General features: G+C 35.5%; 1 protein-coding gene across 3 annotated transcripts; it reads left to right on the forward strand.

Annotated features, from left to right (window-relative positions):
• The first annotated feature begins 95 nt into the window (after nucleotides 1–95).
• LOC137396453 (actin-related protein 10-like) lies at nucleotides 96–23108 on the forward strand. 3 transcript variants are annotated; one of them, XM_068082737.1, is made up of 11 exons: nucleotides 96–143; nucleotides 4223–4338; nucleotides 5157–5303; nucleotides 6430–6538; nucleotides 7720–7842; nucleotides 7932–8061; nucleotides 8253–8288; nucleotides 11634–11753; nucleotides 14544–14659; nucleotides 20840–21038; nucleotides 22574–23108. In XM_068082737.1, exons 2-11 carry the CDS (start codon nucleotides 4271–4273, stop codon nucleotides 22708–22710), a joined length of 1185 nt encoding a protein of 394 aa, XP_067938838.1. In that variant the 5' UTR covers nucleotides 96–143; nucleotides 4223–4270; the 3' UTR covers nucleotides 22711–23108. The 3 variants fall into 3 exon arrangements, with proteins under 3 accessions (XP_067938838.1, XP_067938840.1, XP_067938839.1); XM_068082739.1 differs by having other exon boundaries at nucleotides 8001–8061; XM_068082738.1 differs by lacking the exon at nucleotides 96–143 and adding an exon at nucleotides 164–255.
• The last annotated feature ends 182 nt before the right edge of the window (nucleotides 23109–23290 follow it).

The following is a 23290-nucleotide window of genomic DNA, read 5'->3' on the forward strand; positions in this document are numbered from 1 at the left end:
TCCGTAATAGGAGAGGGTCTTATATGTAAGAGCGCACCAACTTTTAAACGTAAAAAAAGTTCAGCTAGCTTTGGCGATCCAGTTTTAAAAGTGTCATATCCGATACTATATCGCATCAATTATATTGAAAACAGTCAGAGAAGGTAAATGTAAGGCCCTTTGTGTTTTTCAATATATTCTTATTGTTTTAACAATTATTAGTCGGCGAAAACTTGACCATGGGCAAAATTATTTGGCTACTGAACTTTATGATAGGTAAAAGAGAAAAAAAGCTCACATGATATTTGCAGATGTGCCGTGACTACCATAACTACTCATAAAACGTATCATTTGAACAGTGTTTGTTGTATAAAGCAATGTACTCACATGTACTGATGTGAAGATGAAGAAGAGCCGCCGTCTTTCGTTACACTTCCTTATATCCTCTCCATACTGCCTTACACTAGCTAATCTACTAGCTTTACCCACTAGCTTTATCCAGCTTTATGCACTCACCGTAATTACCAAGACCACCTGTACTGCCTTGAGCTCAGACACCAATATAGCCTGAGCCTAACAAGTGCCATAATACAACATGCCCTTTCTTTTTTTCTTTTTGTTTTGGGCCACTCCATCACTACCAACAAGCAGACGTAGTAACTTACCTGACTTGTGTTGCTCGTTACCTGACTCCGTTAGGGCAGTCTCTATAGGCTATGCTTCTGGCTTGTTTGACCCTGTGCCACCGTCTAAAGTACTCTTCTCGTTACTGTCAGCTCCATTGCCAGTCTGCACTGGCTTTTCCATCACCCTGACCTCCGCCGCTACCAATACTTTTACCGTGACCACTGTCACTACCAATACTACTTCCACCAACATCTCCAACACTACTTCCACCAACCCTGACTAGCCCGGAGTCTTTTGGTTGGGTCAATAATGACTCCTCAACCTCATCTCCGTCTCTTCCGTCTTTACCTCGCTCTCCCCAGTAAGAGGCAGGCTCGACAGGCTTCCTGTGGGAGGTCTCTACCTGGGCCGTAACCGGCTGCACAGGGGATGGCACCACAGAGCTGGGAGTTGGCATAGGCCCAGACCTATTTAGCTCGACCTAACCTGCAACCAGTGCAGGTCTGCTACCAGCAATTCTGCTCTGAACCTCGGCTAACTCCTGCACCACTACCCTGAATGCCTTGACATTTTCCAATTCCATGACTGCTGTTTCCCGTTTGGCTTTCAGCTTAGCCAATTTCTTCTTCGACTTCCTCCGCACTTCCCTTTCCTCTCTTTCAATCTCTGCTACCTTTTTCTCCTGACCTTTTCTGTCTAACATTCCATTGCTGGATACCTCGGCTAAAAAAGAGCAAACCTTTTCCATTACAGACACTGGTTCAGCTACTTTCTCAGCACCTTCCCTTACCTCATCGTGACTGTGTTCTCTATCATACCCCATAGACACTTGCACATCTCTGGTGCCTTGGGCTGTCCCCCGTTGACTACCAATTTCTACGTATTCGCTACTCTTCACTCCCTTAGTTTTACAAGTTCACCAATCTTGACCTGTGTGACCTTTCCTAACTTCGCTCTCTCTGTCGGACTTATTTGTCAGGTTTTGCAACTCGACATCATCTGAAACATAACTTGACCCAGCAATAATGGTTCTTGACGGAAACGGCTTAACTGGCTTAATACTTCTACACTCCTTAACAGCCTCAAACTTACTTTCGCATAACGCATTTACAACAGCAAATAATTTAAGCTGCCTCAACTCAGTTATGCCCAAGAAGTTCGTTCTCAATCCTTTCACCACATGAACTTCAGCATCCATATGCCTGTCTTTACTTTCCAAATGAACTATTACACTTCCAAGCACTTTTAACTCACTACCATCAGCAGTTTCTAAAACTGTCGACGGTTTCTTTAACCGTAGGTTCAACTTATTGGCTGTTGCTTCGGTTACCATAGACACCTCAGCGCCAGTATCAAACGTAAACTCTACATTTACTCCATTAACTTCTAAATACTGCACAATTCCCTTGCCTAGTCATTGATCTTCACCATATTTATCTCTATAACCAGAGAATCTAACATTTCTGCCCTTACTATTATCCCGTACCCTTCATCATACCGACTCGTCTCGTGCCTCTCCTTATACCTCTCCCCCTCAAGTCTATCTATACCATTGTCCCTGTATCTACTCAACTTGTCTCTCGTCTCGCAGGGGCTTTCTCGGCCCCTGTACCTCTCCCTACTAATATCCCTGCTGCCATATCGCTCATAGCTACTATCTCGGCTACCTCCTGACCTCCTGCTGCTACCTCGTCTATCGTAACCTACATCTCCTTCTTTATCCCTACAATAACGAGATACATGTCCTCGCCGTCCCAAGAAAGACATTTAATGTGGGGACAACTCCGCATCTCATGGCCACCACCTCTGCAATTATAGCAAACTCTATCTCTGCTTTCTTTACTGTTTTCTCCATGTCTAGAGACATACTTTTCCCTGCTATTGTCTCTATACTTCCTACTGCCACTGTCCTTGTTATACTCCCGGCCTCTTGTCCCATATCTGCTAGTATCATGCTCCTCACTACCATAATACCTTCTACTACTCCTAGGGCTACCTCTAGGGGAAGATCTACCCGCTGAATCATAGCTTCTATCTCTATCATCACTCCTGTACTGCGCTCGGCTATCAAACTCTGATACCTTTGCTACTTCTCTCTTAACCTCACTTTTTGAATCGGTACTTCTACTATCCGCTCTCACGAACCTGTCTGAATGATTCACCATCTCACGTGCCCTCAATGCCTCATGTAACAACTCCCAAGTCAGATTGGCGTTCTTCATCAAATCTCTACTTACTTCTCTATCTCTCAACTCGTTAACCGCCACTATAAGGGTAAACCTTACTCTATCATTGTTATTAGCCACCTCAGCATATCTGCTCAAACTCTCTACCCGTTGTAAGTATTCTCTATCACTTTCTCCAAGTGCCTGCCTAGCCGTAAGAAACTTATGCCTCTTTACGAACATACTCTCTTGTCTACCATAATAACCTTGCAAAACATCCACTGCCTTTTCATAAGTGGAATATCCACCCTCTACATTAAACCCTGCACCCCTCAATACCTCTCTACCGCTGTACCCAATAGCTCTCAATAGTGGCACTAACCTAGCTCTACCTCTTCTAATAGGCACTCTGTTGCCATCTTCATCAGCTACATATACATAACCTCTCTTCTCGACAGCACTCTCAATACACAAATTCATCTCCTCTATAAATCTCTCCCACGACCCATCACCGTGCTCACCGAACACCAGCTTCGGAAAACCACTCTCCATCTCTACCCAACACAGTATATCTCTCGCTACCAATTCACTCTACCCCACTCGTATGAAATTAATGTAATTCTCACCTCCGAATACGGGATAAATATTTACACCTCACCAACACCGCTACTTCACCGCTACAACACCTCACAACACCACCCTACCTCACGTCACCTCGCTTGCACGCCCGTGAAATTGCATTCAGATAGCTTTTTATACTTTTAGCCATTTCTATTATTTAATGAGCATATTAAAATCAATATCTTAAAGGCAGATGTTCTGCCATATATGCTAATGAGAATTCTAAAGGTTGTCTCATGCTCTGAAAGAATTGTTTCCTCTTTTAGCTTTTCTTTGCTTTTAATGCAGTATGCTTTTGAAATATGGAGTCTGTTTAATAAATCATTGAGTGACGAGCTGAAAACAATTAAATGAAAAGTTTTTAGATGGACTTACTTTTCTGAAAATATAATAACGTTTCATTAAAATGCAGAAAAAAAAACACTCATCTCCCACACTGCCAATGCCCACACTGCTCTCAAGAAGAGCGGATAAGGACATTTCTACCTTAAACAATATATTTGAGTATATTAAATTTCTAATCCTCAATACATCTTACAACACAAGAGGGTCTAATATTAGACCCACCATTAATATGGACTCTATTAAACATTCATTTTCTATGAACCACTAAATTTTAATCACATTTTAGGTAGGCTTACATCGTACTTCAAAGTGGTTAATGTCAACTAACCATGTCAGTATATATGCATCTTAGTTTTTTTAATAGAGAGCCTCTCAGTAACATTTTATATCATCAGATCTAAATTGGGCGCAGTTATCCACAAGAGAGAATCAGAAGGACTCATTTTGGGTGGATTGATATTTTATCGTGATTTTATGTTTTGTAGTGTGATGTTAGAAGTGACTTTATTTTTTGTGCCTATTTCACTTTGATCATGGTGGTGCACAAGAGTAGCGACAAAAAGCCATCTGTGGTGTTGGATATAGGAACCGCTTTCACCAAGTAAGTATTGACGTGTATGTTTTAAATTACAGTGACAGTGGGTTTTGTTTACCCGGCTTAGTTTTGTTAGTAGATACACACAATGAATACATTAAAATGTTTAATCAAAAGACAAATGCTCTTTGATTTTCTAGTATTGAGTGCAGCTAAAACCTAACTATTGCTGCTTTTAAATGTTATCAAAATAATATGTCTAATATTCTATCTCAACTATATAATGCATTATATATAATATATATTATTATATATATAATATATATTATTATATATATATAATATATATTATTATATATATAATATATATTATTATATATAATAATATATTATTATTATATATAATAATATATATTATATATATATTATTATATATATATATATATCCAATGGTAAACATTAAAGAAGATGAAGTATTTCAGATGGATTAGGATGACTTGTTTACCATCTAAGAGTTGATAATAAACAACTTAACTCACAACTGCTATAGCTACACATCCAAGCTGATATACCTCTCTGCTGTCGGGACCAGCTTGTTAAATAAATGCATCTAGAATTAAAAAAGTATGGGTCCACTGGCTGAAAGGAAAAATAGCATAAAATTGGAACTATTTAGGGAGTCTGAGATTATTTAGCATCGTAAAAAAGTGCTATTCAGTTATATGTTCCACCCTTTCTCAAAATACCAACCAATCATCTTCGATCTTACCTGTACAGATGTCTGCCATTGCTCACAATTTTTAAATAATGGTATATAAAAACTTGATTTGTATGAATTACGTGAAGTTTGGCAATAAAATTGTAAATTATGTTTCAAATTTTAGAGCAGGTTATGCAGGGGATGACAAGCCTATATGCATAGTGCGTAGTAAATTGGATGATGTAAAAGGAGAACAATGGTTGAAGGATATCCAATGTCCTCAAGAGCTAAGGAGAGCCCTCAGAAAGTTCCTACGGATTATATATTTAAGGTAGAGCTTCCTGTTTATATGACTCAGTTGTAGCGTTTCCTGTTTATACGACTCAGTTGCTGGCAGGGAGACTGTTATTTGAATTTGACAAACATTTCTAGTTTGTCAGACCTTTTTTTAATGAAGCCTTCAAACCTCATAGAAGTTTCAACCAAAACTGTTCATGTGGTTAGTGAACACTTTGAACTAAATCTGTAGAGTTGTTATTTTTTGATGTAATCAAATTAATTTCTTTCATTAATTTAATTGAATAATTAATAAAAGAAATTAATTATTTCTTGTAGTTGAAGCTTGTTTACTACTGTGGACATATTCAGCTCCTGAAGCCATGCTTTAGGGCACAGGAAGCATTTTAGTAAGCTTGTCGTTGTTTTCTCCATGTGATGGTAATACCTGCCTTAGCTGTTTACTGAACAACTATGTTTAGCATTTGAGGCAATTTTTAATGATGCTTTTGTATTTTATTAGCTTATCACAATGTTTGTCTTATATGTTCTGATAATTTTTCAAAGAATGAAAGTCTCGCATTACTTGAAATACTGCATTAGCGATATATAATCCAGTTTTACATTCACAAACTTTTAAAAGATTATATTCTATTTTAGGCGCACAAAATTTCTTGTAATGGCAAGCTCTTTGTTTCTATTAATTTTCAGAAGAGAACATAATTAGCCAATCAGAAGGCAACGATAATAAATCATTTCAAACAACGACTAACTTGCTAGTTTAGTGCCTAGACAATATAAATTGCGTAAAGCCAATAGACCCACAATACTAATAAGCATTAGCACTGTGTACTCAATTCTATTATTTTGGTACAATGATTTTCTTACTTTGTTGTTCATGAATACCTGTTGGCACAAGTCGCTGATGCTTTTAATTGACACTATTCGCTAATTTCACTCATGTCAATATCTGTCAGCAGTTTTGATACCGCTTGCAGACACTTGTGTACTCATGTCACTGCTTGAGAACACCTATAACTGATTCGATGTCATCAGTCTGAAAGCTTGTCAATTTTGGTAAGACCTGTCAGTTCAGGGCACCTGTTCTCTCTAGTTCATCGGGCACTTTTAGGCACCTATCCGTAGAAAATGGTTTTTTAATTTTCTGTCATGATTTGTAGACATTTGTTGGTTTCAATGGGTGACAGGAGCGTGATAGTCTGTGAGCAGCTACTATGTCCTCGTTCTTGGAAAGATGCTTTGGCACATGTCCTACTCATAGACTATGAGGTCGGTGTTCATTGAGCACTAAAGCTAAAGTTGTCTGTCCGGGTTTTGTAATGAATATACTGCATAATCTTCAATTCTTTTTATGGTAATAACATCTATTCAGCAGGCTATTTTAACTCATCTGAATGTCTCTAGAAGCATTATGTAGGTTTCAACTAGGTTGAAGTGTCATATTGAAGGTGGAACGCTTTACATGCCCTGGCTGTTGATATGTTGTTGCCATGGCTTTATGTCACTGAGTAAAAAATTCTACTTCCTATGGGGTTCAAACTCACTCTTTCAGCTGGTAGGCCAACTCCCTAACAACCGCTCTATTCAACCAAATATTCAATTTTTGAAATAATTTTACCTATAGTTATTACACCTGTCTATCTCTCATGGCACACTAGACCATCAGGTGACACGTATAAATAAAGTGAACTTATATGATTCCGAGAGATCATGCGTAAAGAGTTTTTAATTAGAAGTTTTGGATTTTATTTTAAAATGGAGTAAACTCTTTCTAAGAATATGGAATGAAAAACAAGTCTCTGGTAATCGACAAAGCAGGAGTTGTTTTCTTTTTAATTTCTGTTTTGTTTTATGTTGATTTTCAAATTACGTTCCAAGTATAAGCCAGTGGATAGTACAGCTATCCACTGGTCCGTAACAATTGGTGAAACAAACTTGCAAACTGTTCACCAGATGTTTGGACTGAATGACTTTCATGTTCATCGGCTCAAGCACTCAATTAAGTTTAATTTAAAAGAGAAGTTTTTTGCTCTTTCATATTGTTGATTTTAAGTCATTTTAAATACCAAGTCTTATCTTTTTGAACCGACATGCTTATTGTTCGCTGAACTGTTGCCTAAATTTGTCAGCCACACAATTGCTGAATGTTCAGTGAACAGGGTATGAATTTCCATATCGTCGTGTCACTTTGCGTTGAATGTCTCATATATTGATAGGTGCCAGCAGTTGTCTATATTGACAGGTACTAGCAGTTGTCTATATTGACATGTGCCAGCAGCTGTCTAAATTGACAGGTGCCAGCAATTGTCTATATTGACATGTGCCAGCAGCTGTCTAAATTGACAGGTGCCAGCAATTGTTTATATTGACAGATGCCAGCAGTTGTTTTTATTGACAGGTGTCATCAGTTGTTTATATTGACAGGTGTCAGCAGTTGTTTATATTGACAGGTACCAGCAGTTGTTTTCGCTCCCCGGCATCTCTTATCTCTTTACACTCTTGGCATTACCACAGGTCTCGTGGTCCACTCTGGTCACTCAGAGACACTCATTCTTCCAATCTATGAAAATATGGTATGTGCCCTTATAAACACAAGTGTCCATTTTACCTCAGTCCGCTGCATCTTTCTTAGATCATAACTTTAACATGACATTGCAATCAGGTGCTCTTGCGAGCGTGCCAATCTATGATGGTTGGTGGGAAATTCATTGAGGAGAATATTTCTTCGCAGCTAAGTGAGACAGGACGAGTAGACGTGAGAGGAGAACTCCAACCTATTGAAGATATTAAAAGTTGGTATCGTTTTTTTCTATGTTTTATTACAATGTTTATTCATCTGATTTGATTACAAATGTTTCCCAGCAACCTGTAGGAGTTGCGGTGGCCCAGATTGGGTCATTGTGAGGCACAGACCTATTAATTAGACTATATTAAGTATAGTTAATAAGTCTATGTTGTGAGGTATGTCTGTTATACATTGTAGATGTGGTAACGAGAGAGCAGCTAGAAGATATTAAGGGTAAGTCCTCAGCCATTGGTGTATATTATTGCTATTGTATTTATTTATTGTATTATTCTCTCTAGAGTAGAGTTTTATTAGCAAAGTCCCCAAGGGTGTTCTTGTTTGAACGATGTTCCAAACACACTTGAAACATGAAACTGCAAAAGGCTTATTAATGTTACTGCGTAACAAAAAAGACATAATCATTGACCAATAAAAGTTGGCATTTATATGAATACGCATTTTGATTGGTTACCTCTTTGTTCAATTGTTTTGGTCCTCTGCATTAAGGCGATCTAATTCTCTTTCTGGTGGTAATCTGATGGCTAGTAATCCACAGTTCTTAATCTTTAATCTTTCATATTCTGCCATCTGTATCAATATTTTTATTTATTTATTTTATTTACTCAACCAGAAGTTACAGCTCTGCACTCAATAATTTTGATAATGATTAAGTTATCATTTTTAAATTGTAAAGTTTCGTCAGTTCACTAATAATAAACAAGTCTCCAACTGATCAATAACTTGTGTTTGAACAGAAAATATTGAATGGTCGTAGCGCAAGAACAGCGGTGTTGGATAAACAATATCATCTGCAATAAAATCTGTAATGTAAATAATTGTTTAGTCAAGGGTCAGCAACTCGTGGCACCGGAGACGCATGCTGCTCTTTCATCCCCTCGCTGCGGCTCCCCCTGGCGTAGGTTTTTTTCTTTTTTACCATATGTCAAGTAATTCATAAAAATATAGAAGTTTTATCACTAGATCTTTTGATATAATTAAAAAAATTGTAATTATGTCGATCAATTAAACATTGTCGCTTGCTATGCATCATTATTTATGCTCCAATAAAACCACCAAAATTACGCTAGCCAACATGACACTTCTTGATTTTTTTTACCCCAGGTAGGCAAACTATGGCGACTACTAATGAAAGAAAGATGACAGAGAAAAATAGAACACTTAATCCTACGTGGGCTGATTCGTTTGTTTTCACTGCGGATGAAACTGGTTCACCAGTTTGCCTAATATGTAATAAGAAATTTGAAAACAACAAAAAGTAAAATGTCGCAAGACACTTTCAGAATAAACACACATCCTTTGCTGAAAAATATTCAGATAGAGATGAAAAAAAAACTGCCGTTTCGAACTGATGTGTAAGGCTGAGTTCCGAAGCAAACTGAGCGAAAATCATTTCAAGAAGTGGGTGAAGTCCACAAATTCAACTACATATGCTGGTTTTGTGGCTACTCAAGAAACAGTCAGACGTCGAAAGCCGTTCACCGATGGAGAATATATAAAATAATCATTTGTTAAGATTTCTGAGCATCTGTTGAGGGACTTTAAAATTAAGACTGAACTTACACAAAAACTCAGATATATGCCCCTGTCTGTCTGTCTGTCTGTCTGCCTGTCTAGCATTTTGTTAAAAGAAGGACTGAATTAAACATGAAGTAGCAATTTTTCTTGAAAGTAACCTTAAAAACAACGTAATATTCTTACGTTATGTTCAAGTTATTATTAGCCATTTTATTGTTCTTTGCAAAAGTGTAATTTTGTTTTTTTCAGCAGTTAAATCATTATACATGCCACGCCTTTTCATTTTATTGTGTAAACATGGTATAAAAGCAGTAAAATCTAAACAAAAACATTACATGTAGTTTTTTTTTAATTTAAATTATTAAAGGGGTTTTGTGGCTCCCACTGCGTTCATTCTTGCAGAAAATGGGTCCAAATGGCTTTTTGAGTGGAAAATGTTGCCGACCCCTAGTTTAGTTTATGAGTTATATTCTCTTAACATGCCAACTGTGCAAGAGGGAATAACTGCAAGTAAAGTTCATCTGTTTAATCCATGCACGTAAAATATTAACAACAGACTTTCATAAATCGTAGTTATTCCTGGAGGGTCAAGGTCGAATTCTCAACTTATGTTATCAAAAGAGCCTTTGAATAGTAAGTTAATTTATAAAATAGTATTTAATGCAGAGATTGCACCTTTTGAATATGATCATGGTAGTTTATGTCTGGAGTAAGTCTTGCCAAACATACAATTTTTATATGAAGTAATTTCAAAGGTTTACAGAGCAAGCCATTTTATAAATAGAACAACGTTTTGTTGCATGTAAAGTTATTTGTTACAATATTCATTTGACAACCAAAGATTACAATGGTGCATCCTGCAATACCTTCTGCAGTCATGAATTCATGTGTTGACCTTTTATGACTGAGTGCAATAAATATGCTGTAAGGACTATTCTATTCAGCATCACAATTTGTGCTGCGGACATTCAATGATTGTGTATTGAGAGGCTGAAAATGTACTACCAACGGATATATCTTGCTTGGAGTTAACATAATTATGATCTTATAATCCGAGTTGCAATTATTTGGAGCTGTGAGAAACGATTTTTAATATGCTAAACTTTAATGCGCCTTTGAATTGGATTTTTTCCGATTATCCTCTCATGATGAGAAGATAATCGGTATATTTGTCTGTGTTACTATGAGTTGCTGGAGCCTTTTTCCTTTCAGTAATCATTGTCTCTAGAGACGCAGCTAGCACTGGCTGTGGTGTATGGAGCAAGGGAACCTGGCTTCAATTCTTTTTTTTAAATTGAAAGTTTGAGTGAGCTTATGTGTTTATTTATATAAAGTTTAAATAGTGATCAAAGTATAATAGTTCTTTAATTATAATAAGAACAGTGTCCATCCAAAGCCATGTTTGGAAAAAAGATTGCGTCATATGGGTTTTGAACCCATGACAGTAAGTTTCACCACCAAGCACGCTACCACTGGCGCAGATAATTCGCCTTCCAGGTTATAAGAATTACTGTGTATATACTTATTCTTTGCACTTTATCTACTTCCAGGGTACTAGTAATAATAATTTTTTTCTGGCTCTAAATTCTAGGAGACGATATATATTTCAGGGGTTGTCCTTTCTATATTGAGCTGACAACTCAATCTCTACTACTAAAAAATTTCTTTTTTTCTATTTTACATATGTACAAGATGTACTAATCATTTCTACTCATTAACTATATTTAGTTTTCTCTGTGCAGCTATTGAGGCTGTAGGAGCTGAAATTTACATGTACATTTTAAAACAGTAATGACCTTGTTTTTAAATGTACATGCTGAGAAAGGCGCGAGCTGTTTGACTTACCATTTCAGCTTATAGCTATTCAATTTGTCCAGAGAGTTTGTTTTATGAGCTGACCAAGTGTTTACTCAATCTCTAACTAATTTGCTTCATGTCGAATAATCGTTGAGTTTGTGTAATAAGAGCACCTGTCTGTGATTGTCAGCTGTAGTGGAGTTTAAACTAATGCTCAGACTTATCACAGTTTCTTGTTGTTTGCAGTGCGCACTTGTTTTGTGACACGGTTTGACAGAGCGCAGTCCTTGCGAGCGGCTGACCAAGCAGATGGAAACAAGTCAGCAGTTCCTAGTGTTGGTTCTGACATCCTTTACCCTCTCACAGGTAATCATTACATTTTATCGGGTCAATTAAACTATTTTGGATTCTCTATTATATTTATTTCCTTTAATTTCTTATGGATATTTTGATCTTGCGAAATCCTGAAACCACGAATAGTGAACCGTGAACTAGCGAGGGATTACTTGATACTCAAAAAGTAAATCTTGTTTCTCATGGGTGGTCTTTAGGATCCAGTAGAAATTGTTAAACTGGTGTCTACCAGTTAAGACTAATTTAACCAAACAACTGTGTGAAAACTATAAAAGCTTCTTTTTCTTTATAAACAACTAGCTGGTGTAGAGATGAGTTCTCTGTTAATAATAAGAATCGCGGAAAGCTGGTTTCAAGGAAAAACCAACCGTGAGAAGTAGTTTATCACATTTCAAAATAAAAAAAGAGAAAACATTCAACGCACACTTTGTATGCAATTGTTATGATTGTGTTGTCTGGTTAACCGGTTAAAAACCAGGCAAATGTGTAAAAACTATAAAAACTGCTTTTTCCTTATAAACAACCAACTGGGTGTAGAGCCAACAATGAGAAGTAACTTACCAAATTTCAAAGTACATGTACTGTGGAACTTCTACTTACAAAAGGCTCCATATGCGAAATGTTCAGTTACGAAACATTTTTGGTAGAAATTTCGTTTTGATTTGCGAAAGATACTTCGTAAGGAAGGTCTTTTATAATTTGGCCCATTTGTTTTGTATTTTTGCCTGTTTGCTTCTCGTGGGTACCGATTAGGGTTGCTCGATAGTCGAATTCGATGGTCGATAGTTGTCTTCTCGATATGAATATGTTGATTATTTTAGCCTATCGAAACATCCAAAAATTATATATCGTTATCGAATAATAAAAAAGAATAAACTCCGATAGTTTTGCAAATAGTTTTTGTTGTTTTTTTTTGCAGATTTTGTTCTGCAGATTTTTTCTGCAGTTTTTCCTTTTCCCATCCCCAGAGCCGTATAGTTTCCACAGAGTCCCGCGACCAACAGAAGCGTATATGGGAGCTCGCTCAATTCCAAACAAACAGGCCACGTTTACTATTTTTATATAAGTTATAATGGAGAGGCCGCAACATTACTCAACAAAAACTACTCCCATTGACAGTCGCTTTAAAATTGATTGTTGTACCATACACCATTTGAAAGAAGACAAAGTTTCCTACAGAAAGCTACTAATAACTTTTTTGTAAAAACGTATAGTAAATACAAAAATGAGCGGTATTGAGAGCGAGGTGTGAATATTCCATTAGAGATCAGTATGTCGATCGGGTTTGTTTGGAATCAAGTGTTTTTGTTTTCGGTTTTTGATGCAGGACTCTGTGAAACTATACGGCTCTGCCCATCCCTTCTCACAATCCTCGATCTTTTCAGGCACGTGTGGTGATCTGGCTAGTAAAGTTGTACAAAAATATGGCACTAAAATGTCTTGTGAGTTTGAAGTTATCTTCTCGATAATATGGTAGTTTTATCAGCTGCCAAGTAACGCGATAACTATCGGTGAACTTTGTCTGCTCATTGATAAGTTGACACTATCGTTATCAGTGGGACAACTCCAACGATAGTCGATAACACCTTTTCAAACAACAGATTACATCCCTAGTACCGATGTACAAAACGTTTCGCTCAGTTTCATTTGCTAACGAATGTCAATAAATGACAAGAGTTTTGTGTTTGATCATTGTATAATTTTGAGTTATCATATATCACATACATAGTAAGACAACTTTCGTTTCTAGCAATACTTTCGTTTCCTTTATTGTGACATAATATTTAGTTCATGCCGATATAAATAAATGTTCTAATCACATTTTTAAAAACAAACTCAAGACAACACCCTCTTTCTCTGACTTCCCTTTTCCTGAGATCACTTCAACTGTATCAAAAAAGTGACAGTTCAAGTTAATGATAAGCTTTAATGTATCTGGTAATGTTTTTAGGATAATTAATTATGCTTGATTTTTTATCTTATTTTTTATTCTAGCTGTAGTAGTGTTTGAGATGAGTAAACCAAGCACTTGTTTAATTTATTGGTGTATTGTTCATTGCAATAAGTCATGTTATCTGTTTAAATTATAAGCAAAATACCCTGGGAATATACTACTTTGAAATGGCTTTTGAAACTAGGGCCTTAGTGGTTCCCAACCTTTTTTATTCAATTGCACCTTTTGCCTTTTCATAAATTTGATTCTCCATACACTTTTAACTCATATGACTAAAAAAACCAATACAAATTATAATCCCATTTTTTTGTACATAGCTAAACATCAACATAATACAAATTTTTATACGCCCGCATACAACACACAACAAAACATGACATTCGGCATGGTGATGCACTGGTTTATGACTAGCTTAACTTACTGTCCAATTGAAATCCAGATGGATGTGTTCACAGATATCTGGGTTCTGACTAGTAGCTCATTATTAGCAACTAGTGTTATAAATAAAACCAAAATGTTAAAGGGTGAAACCCAAACTCACACTGCAAGACATAAATTTAAAATTTAACAATTCAGACACCTCTTTGTTCCCCCGTGTATATTAGAAATTCTCTCTTAGGTGGGAATTCTTTTTTGGTTGGGAACCCCTGTTTTAAACGCAGTTATTCCATCATTTTTCAGTTCATGCCGATTTATTTATGTCTGCATTATCACCTTCAAGAGCTTTAGGTTTTATCACGGAATGAAATGGGCTCAGTAAAATGAGCATCATGAAGTGTTGAATATGCTAACGGAGTGATTCCAAGGTCAACTGGCTATGTGCTGACATGACCTTTTATAATATGCAGGGAACATGGTTCTTCATATACCGGGACGTTTGAGGGAGACGGCGTGTGAACAACTTTTTGACTCGGAAAACTCGGAACATAATCTCGCCTGCTTAGTGCTTGATAGCATCCTGCAGGTTGGTTTAGTTGTTCATAAAATACTTGTGCAGTTTATGGTGCAGGTAGTAGTATTGGCTGTGATAGTTAAAAGAGGAAGCTAATCCTACAGCTAGCCCAATAGTAGAGTTAGTAGTACAAGTGTATATAGTCCATAGTAGAGTTAGTAGTACAAGTGTATATAGTCTATAGTAGAGTTAGTAGTACAAGTATATATAGTCCATAGTAGAGTTAGTAGTACAAGTGTGTATAGTCTATGGTAGAGTTAGTAGTACAAGTGTATATAGTCTATAGTAGAGTTAGTAGTACAAGTGTATATAGTCTATGGTAGAGTTAGTAGTACAAGTGTATATAGTCTATGGTAGAGTTAGTAGTACAAGTATATATAGTCTATGGTAGAGTTAGTAGTACAAGCGTATATAGTCTATGGTAGAGTTAGTAGTACAAGTGTATATAGTGTATAGTAGAGTTAGTAGTACAAGTGTATATAGTCAATAGTAGAGTTAGTAGTACAAGTGTATATAGTCAATAGTAGAGTTAGTAGTACAAGTGTATATAGTCTATAGTAGAGTTAGTAGTACAAGTGTGTATAGTCTATGGTAGAGTTAGTAGTACAAGTGTATATAGTTTATGGTAGAGCTAGTAGTACAAGTATATATAGTCTATGGTAGAGTTAGTAGTACAAGTGTATATAGTCTATGGTAGAGTTAGTAGTACAAGTATATATAGTCTATGGTAGAGTTAGTAGTACAAGTGTATATAGTTTATGGTAGAGTTAGTAGTACAAGTGTATATAGTCTATAGTAGAGTTAGTAATACAAGTGTATATAGTTTATGGTAGAGTTAGTAATACAAGTGTATAAAGTCTATGGTAGAATTAATAGTACAAGTGTATATAGTCAATAGTAGAGTTAGTAATACAAGTGTATATAGTCAATGGTAGAGTTAGTAATACAAGCGTGTATAGTCTATGGTAGAGTTAGTAGTACAAGTGTATATAGTCTATGGTAGAGTTAGTAGTACAAGTGTATATAGTTTATGGTAGAGTTAGTAGTACAAGTGTATATAGTCTATGGTAGAGTTAGTAATACAAGTGTATATAGTTTATGGTAGAGTTAGTAGTACAAGTGTATATAGTCTATGGTAGAGTTAGTAGTACAAGAGTATATAGTTTATGGTAGAGTTAGTAATACAAGCGTGTATAGTCTATGGTAGAGTTAGTAATACAAGTGTATATAGTCTATAGTAGAGTTAGTAGTACAAGTATATATAGTCTATGGTAGAGTTAGTAGTACAAGTGTATATAGTCTATGGTAGAGTTAGTAGTACAAGTGTATATAGTTTATGGTAGAGTTAGTAGTACAAGTGTATATAGTCAATGGTAGAGTTAGTAGTACAAGTGTATATAGTCTATAGTAGAGTTAGTAGTACAAGTGTATATAGTCTATAGTAGAGTTAGTAATACAAGTATATAGTCTATAGTAGAGTTAGTAGTACAAGTGTATATAGTCTATGGTAGAGTTAGTAGTACAAGTGTATATAGTCTATGGTAGAGTTAGTAGTACAAGTGTATATAGTTTATGGTAGAGTTAGTAGTACAAGTGTATATAGTCAATGGTAGAGTTAGTAGTACAAGTGTATATAGTCTATAGTAGAGTTAGTAGTACAAGTGTATATAGTTTATGGTAGAGTTAGTAGTACAAGTGTATATAGTCTATAGTAGAGTTAGTAGTACAAGTGTATATAGTCTATAGTAGAGTTAGTAGTACAAGTGTATATAGTCTATGGTAGAGTTAGTAATACAAGTGTATATAGTTTATGGTAGAGTTAGTAGTACAAGAGTATATAGTTTATGGTAGAGTTAGTAGTACAAGTGTATATAGTCTGTGGTAGAGTTAGTAGTACAAGTGTAAATGGTCTATGGTAGAGTTAGTAGTACAAGTGTATATAGTCTGTAGTAGAGTTAGTAGTACAAGTGTATATAGTCTATGGTAGAGTTAGTAGTACAAGTGTATATAGTCTATGGTATAGTTAGTAGTACAAGAGTATATAGTCTATAGTAGAGTTAGTAGTACAAGTGTATATAGTCTATGGTAGAGTTAGTAGTACAAGTGTATATAGTCTATGGTAGAGTTAGTAGTACAAGTGTATATAGTCTATAGTAGAGTTAGTAGTACAAGTGTATATAGTCTATAGTAGAGTTAGTAGTACAAGTGTATATAGTCAATAGTAGAGTTAGTAGTACAAGTGTGTATAGTCTATGGTAGAGTTAGTAGTACAAGTGTGTATAGTCTATGGTAGAGTTAGTAGTACAAGTGTATAAAGTCTATGGTAGAATTAATAGTACAAGTGTATATAGTCAATAGTAGAGTTAGTAGTGCAAGTGTATATAGTCTATGGTAGAGTTAGTAGTACAAGTGTATATAGTCAATAGTAGAGTTAGTAGTACAAGTGTATATAGTCTATAGTAGAGTTAGTAGTACAAGTGTATATAGTCTATAGTAGAGTTAGTAGTACAAGTGTATATAGTGTATAGTAGAGTTAGTAGTACAAGTGTATATAGTCAATAGTAGAGTTAGTAGTACAAGTGTGTATAGTCTATGGTAGAGTTAGTAGTACAAGTGTATATAATCAATAGTAGAGTTAGTAGTACAAGTGTGTATAGTCTATGGTAGAGTTAGTAGTACAAGTGTATATAGTCTATAGTAGAGTTAGTAGTACAAGTATATATAGTCTATAGTAGAGTTAGTAGTACAAGTGTATATAGTGTATAGTAGAGTTAGTAGTACAAGTGTATATAGTCTATGGTCGTGTTAGTGGTACAAGTGTATATAGTCTATAGTAGAGTTAGTAGTACAAGTGTATATAGTCTATGGTAGAGTTAGTAGTACAAGTGTATATAGTCTATGGTAGAGTTAGTAGTACAAGTGTATATAGTGTATAGTAGAGTTAGTAGTACAAGTGTATATAGTCAATAGTAGAGTTAGTAGTACAAGTGTATATAGTCAATAGTAGAGTTAGTAGTACAAGTGTATATAGTCTATAGTAGAGTTAGTAGTACAAGTGTGTATAGTCTATGGTAGAGTTAGTAGTACAAGTGTATATAGTTTATGGTAGAGCTAGTAGTACAAGTATATATAGTCTATGGTAGAGTTAGTAGTACAAGTGTGTATAGTCTATGGTAGAGTTAGTAGTACAAGTATATATAGTCTATGGTAGAGTTAGTAGTACAAGTGTATATAGTTTATGGTAGAGTTAGTAGTACAAGTGTATATAGTCTATAGTAGAGTTAGTAATACAAGTGTATATAGTTTATGGTAGAGTTAGTAATACAAGTGTATAAAGTCTATGGTAGAATTAATAGTACAAGTGTATATAGTCAATAGTAGAGTTAGTAATACAAGTGTATATAGTCAATGGTAGAGTTAGTAATACAAGCGTGTATAGTCTATGGTAGAGTTAGTAGTACAAGTGTATATAGTCTATGGTAGAGTTAGTAGTACAAGTGTATATAGTTTATGGTAGAGTTAGTAGTACAAGTGTATATAGTCTATGGTAGAGTTAGTAATACAAGTGTATATAGTTTATGGTAGAGTTAGTAGTACAAGTGTATATAGTCTATGGTAGAGTTAGTAGTACAAGAGTATATAGTTTATGGTAGAGTTAGTAATACAAGCGTGTATAGTCTATGGTAGAGTTAGTAATACAAGTGTATATAGTCTATAGTAGAGTTAGTAGTACAAGTATATATAGTCTATGGTAGAGTTAGTAGTACAAGTGTATATAGTCTATGGTAGAGTTAGTAGTACAAGTGTATATAGTTTATGGTAGAGTTAGTAGTACAAGTGTATATAGTCAATGGTAGAGTTAGTAGTACAAGTGTATATAGTCTATAGTAGAGTTAGTAGTACAAGTGTATATAGTCTATAGTAGAGTTAGTAATACAAGTATATAGTCTATAGTAGAGTTAGTAGTACAAGTGTATATAGTCTATGGTAGAGTTAGTAGTACAAGTGTATATAGTCTATGGTAGAGTTAGTAGTACAAGTGTATATAGTTTATGGTAGAGTTAGTAGTACAAGTGTATATAGTCAATGGTAGAGTTAGTAGTACAAGTGTATATAGTCTATAGTAGAGTTAGTAGTACAAGTGTATATAGTTTATGGTAGAGTTAGTAGTACAAGTGTATATAGTCTATAGTAGAGTTAGTAGTACAAGTGTATATAGTCTATAGTAGAGTTAGTAGTACAAGTGTATATAGTCTATGGTAGAGTTAGTAATACAAGTGTATATAGTTTATGGTAGAGTTAGTAGTACAAGAGTATATAGTTTATGGTAGAGTTAGTAGTACAAGTGTATATAGTTTATGGTAGAGTTAGTAGTACAAGTGTAAATGGTCTATGGTAGAGTTAGTAGTACAAGTGTATATAGTCTGTAGTAGAGTTAGTAGTACAAGTGTATATAGTCTATGGTAGAGTTAGTAGTACAAGTGTATATAGTCTATGGTATAGTTAGTAGTACAAGAGTATATAGTCTATAGTAGAGTTAGTAGTACAAGTGTATATAGTCTATGGTAGAGTTAGTAGTACAAGTGTATATAGTCTATGGTAGAGTTAGTAGTACAAGTGTATATAGTCTATAGTAGAGTTAGTAGTACAAGTGTATATAGTCTATAGTAGAGTTAGTAGTACAAGTGTATATAGTCAATAGTAGAGTTAGTAGTACAAGTGTGTATAGTCTATGGTAGAGTTAGTAGTACAAGTGTGTATAGTCTATGGTAGAGTTAGTAGTACAAGTGTATAAAGTCTATGGTAGAATTAATAGTACAAGTGTATATAGTCAATAGTAGAGTTAGTAGTGCAAGTGTATATAGTCTATGGTAGAGTTAGTAGTACAAGTGTATATAGTCAATAGTAGAGTTAGTAGTACAAGTGTATATAGTCTATAGTAGAGTTAGTAGTACAAGTGTATATAGTCTATAGTAGAGTTAGTAGTACAAGTGTATATAGTGTATAGTAGAGTTAGTAGTACAAGTGTATATAGTCAATAGTAGAGTTAGTAGTACAAGTGTGTATAGTCTATGGTAGAGTTAGTAGTACAAGTGTATATAATCAATAGTAGAGTTAGTAGTACAAGTGTGTATAGTCTATGGTAGAGTTAGTAGTACAAGTGTATATAGTCTATAGTAGAGTTAGTAGTACAAGTGTGTATAGTCTATAGTAGAGTTAGTAGTACAAGTATATATAGTCTATAGTAGAGTTAGTAGTACAAGTGTGTATAGTCTATGGTAGAGTTAGTAGTACAAGTGTATATAGTCTATAGTAGAGTTAGTAGTACAAGTATATATAGTCTATAGTAGAGTTAGTAGTACAAGTGTATATAGTGTATAGTAGAGTTAGTAGTACAAGTGTATATAGTCTATGGTCGTGTTAGTGGTACAAGTGTATATAGTCTATAGTAGAGTTATTAGTACAAGTGTATATAGTCCATAGTAGAGTTAGTTAAGACGCAGATGTGATATTCGCCAAAGTCTCTCCCAGAATGCCTGAAAAAGATGCCATGCTTGCACACACTCAGTTCAACATTTTTCGCGTTTCGTAAATGCTTGATATTGCTTGAGTGAATCGAACATTAGTGAAAAACAAAAGTGAAAATTTATTGTGCTTTTTAGCGTTTAATGTAATATTTACTATAAATTTCAATATATTGTAACTATATAACTACATAAGTGTCTTTATTTCTTAGCCATGGGTCCTAAGATTGTTAACGACGCTAAAGGAAGAAGTAAGAATCGTACCCATGACCATAAGCAGATTATAACCACTAATGTCAAACTATTAATTACACTAAAGTGACTGTATGCAACTATAATTACTAAGGTTAACATATTATTTGGTTACTAATTTTGAATATGTACAGTATGGATATAAAATTTTGATGTATTTTCCCAGAGGTGTTTGCATTAGATAATTAATTTGGGTTTCTATACTCCTCCATATGACATTTTCGCTTTACAATTCCAACAGTGGCACATATTAATGTCGTATGGCGAGGGCTCACTGTAACACTGGCACATATTAATGTCGTATGGTGAGGGCCCATTGTAACAATGGCACATATAATATTGTATGGCGAGGGCTCATTGAATTATGATTTGGTTACTTTTCAGGTTTATTGCAAAATTACAAATTAATTTGCAGTGTCCTATCGACAGCAGACGAAAGCTGGCTGGTAACATAGTCCTAATAGGTGGCAACACCATGCTGCCGGGATTCAAGCATAGACTTCAGCAAGAATTAAAATCGCTGTGTAAACAGCCACAATATGCAGACCGCATGGTTATTGATGACTTTGCTTTCCACAAGACTGTAACTGAGAACTACGCTGCTTGGCTCGGAGGTCAGTAGAATTATACTACAGTATTGGTCAGTCACTGATACTGACGGTCAGTCACTGATACTAATGGTCAGTCACTGATACTGATGGTCAGTCACTGATACTGACGGTTAGTCACTGATACTGACAGCTAGTCACTGATACTGACAGTTAGTCACTGATCCTGATGGTCAGTCCCTGCGATGGTCGGTCACTCTGATGGTCAGTCACTCTGACGGTCAGTCACTGATACTGACGGTCAGTCACTCTGATGGTCAGTCACCCCAGTCACCAGTAGTATGAGTGATTAATGTAGAGAGACAGATAAACCAGCCTGTAGTTATAGGATGTCATGGATTGAGTCTACTTTCAGATCCTTTCATGTCTCCATGATGTGGTCAGTCTACATGTTTGCATCATGCGCGAGATGGTAACGGAAAAACTCACAAATTAAACGAGTTTTGTTTCTAGCAAATTTTTACCAAATGTTTCGGGAAAGATGGAAATGACACTTGCGAATGATGCACACAAAAATGCCGCGCAAACTATTCCATTTTAAACATTTTCCACACTTCGGTCATTTCTATTTTGAAATCATGCTGCTAAAATAGGCAATAGTGCAGCACTATGTCCTCTGGCATAGAATTCCTTATCTTTTTCGACAAAGAGCCTGCGTTAAGCTGCGACATGCTAATGTCCATAGAAACACTTATCACACTGTAACTCAATGTGCGCACAACTCCAAATCTACTCAATGGAAACAGTGATAGTCTATTGACTAAGTCTATCAAGTTGTCGATGTTAACCTGGGTTACATGAACCTAATAGGGTCTAAGTGTAACAAGTAACCTGATAGACATGCTTCTGTCATACGACGTATATATATATGCTCTGTTCAACCTTCCTACTCCAAAAGAAACATTGATAACCTCACAGTGGGTGGCACTCCGATGTTTTATTGTTTTAAATTTTAGTTCCAAGTATATTTGTTCTCTTCATTTTGCGTTCTATGAGAATTAAATTGATTGCTAAACATTTTAAAGACAGAAGTCTTTGCAGACGTCACATATATACCTGAACAATGCCCATATGTTATCTACATGCATTTTCATATTGGGAAATACCGATTAACACTGTCATTATTTCCATCCGTTATACCATATAGGTGACACCCACCTTTTTGTATCTTATTTGTAGCTTTGTAAAATTAATGATTTTAAATATGAGGAAACTCGGCACCTTTTACCTATTAAGAACTTCGTTTTTCCCCGACAGTGTTTAGATTAGTACCCTAACTAGGCAGTCAAAGAAAAATCCCTAGTCTATGTGGCCATAACTCCCCAATATAATAGATATCGATGTAATTTTAGCAACAGTCCAATGGTAACCAGGTTTGAGCTGTCTTATTTAGTTGCTGTTATGTGTAGCTCTTACCTTCTCCTCTTTGTGGACGCACGGACAATCAGTATATTTGGTTTAAGTCTACAACCTCGCAACTGAGACACTTGTTCATCTTTGTTACCAGTATTATTGGTAATATATGAAAGCTGCTGTTGCAGGTGCGATATTCGGTGCTTCCGGTCGTCTGGACCAGTACTCTGTGACACGAGACGAATTCGAGGCATTAAACTATGCTGTACCGGATTGGTCAACATATATACCTCATCCGAGTACAGATTATGATACACCAGTGTGAACTACTTTATCATGTGTTATTGTACCTGTTGCCCAAGTTTCAACTTGCTTTTCATTTTACTTCCATGGCTTTTTGACAGCAAGCTTGTTACTAAATCAAGCGAAATGTCGATATTTTTTATGATTACAGCCTCTTTTGCAGGGATTCTTTCCGATAGGAGATCTTTAGGCTTTGTGAACTAGTCCTGTGATGCCCGAGTTTAGGAAAGTATGGTGAACTATAAATATCCCTATAAAACTGTGAATCCTTTTACATGTGTTTAGTAAAGGCCTGTCTCTGTTGTGCTGTTTGCAATAGTCCTATCCATCTGGATGGCGTCTATAAGGTGTATGTAAAACATGGTTCAATATTTGTACTGAATGACAAGGTCTATTCGAATACAGTTCCAGCTCAAGGGATTTTGCTTCATTCATTTTATTTTATTGAGACTACCGTTGCATTCTCACCTGCAGTTTACCCTGTGGTTTCATAATATACTTTTTATTTATGTTCTGGTGGCCCTGTTAGCTGGGTCATGTTTATAAATCTAAAATGCTACGCAGCCCTGGTAAGACGATTGTTAATAGATTTTATCTCAACA

Source organism: Watersipora subatra, chromosome 5, assembly GCF_963576615.1.
Source record: "Watersipora subatra chromosome 5, tzWatSuba1.1, whole genome shotgun sequence".
Lineage (NCBI taxonomy): Eukaryota > Metazoa > Bryozoa > Gymnolaemata > Cheilostomatida > Watersiporidae > Watersipora > Watersipora subatra.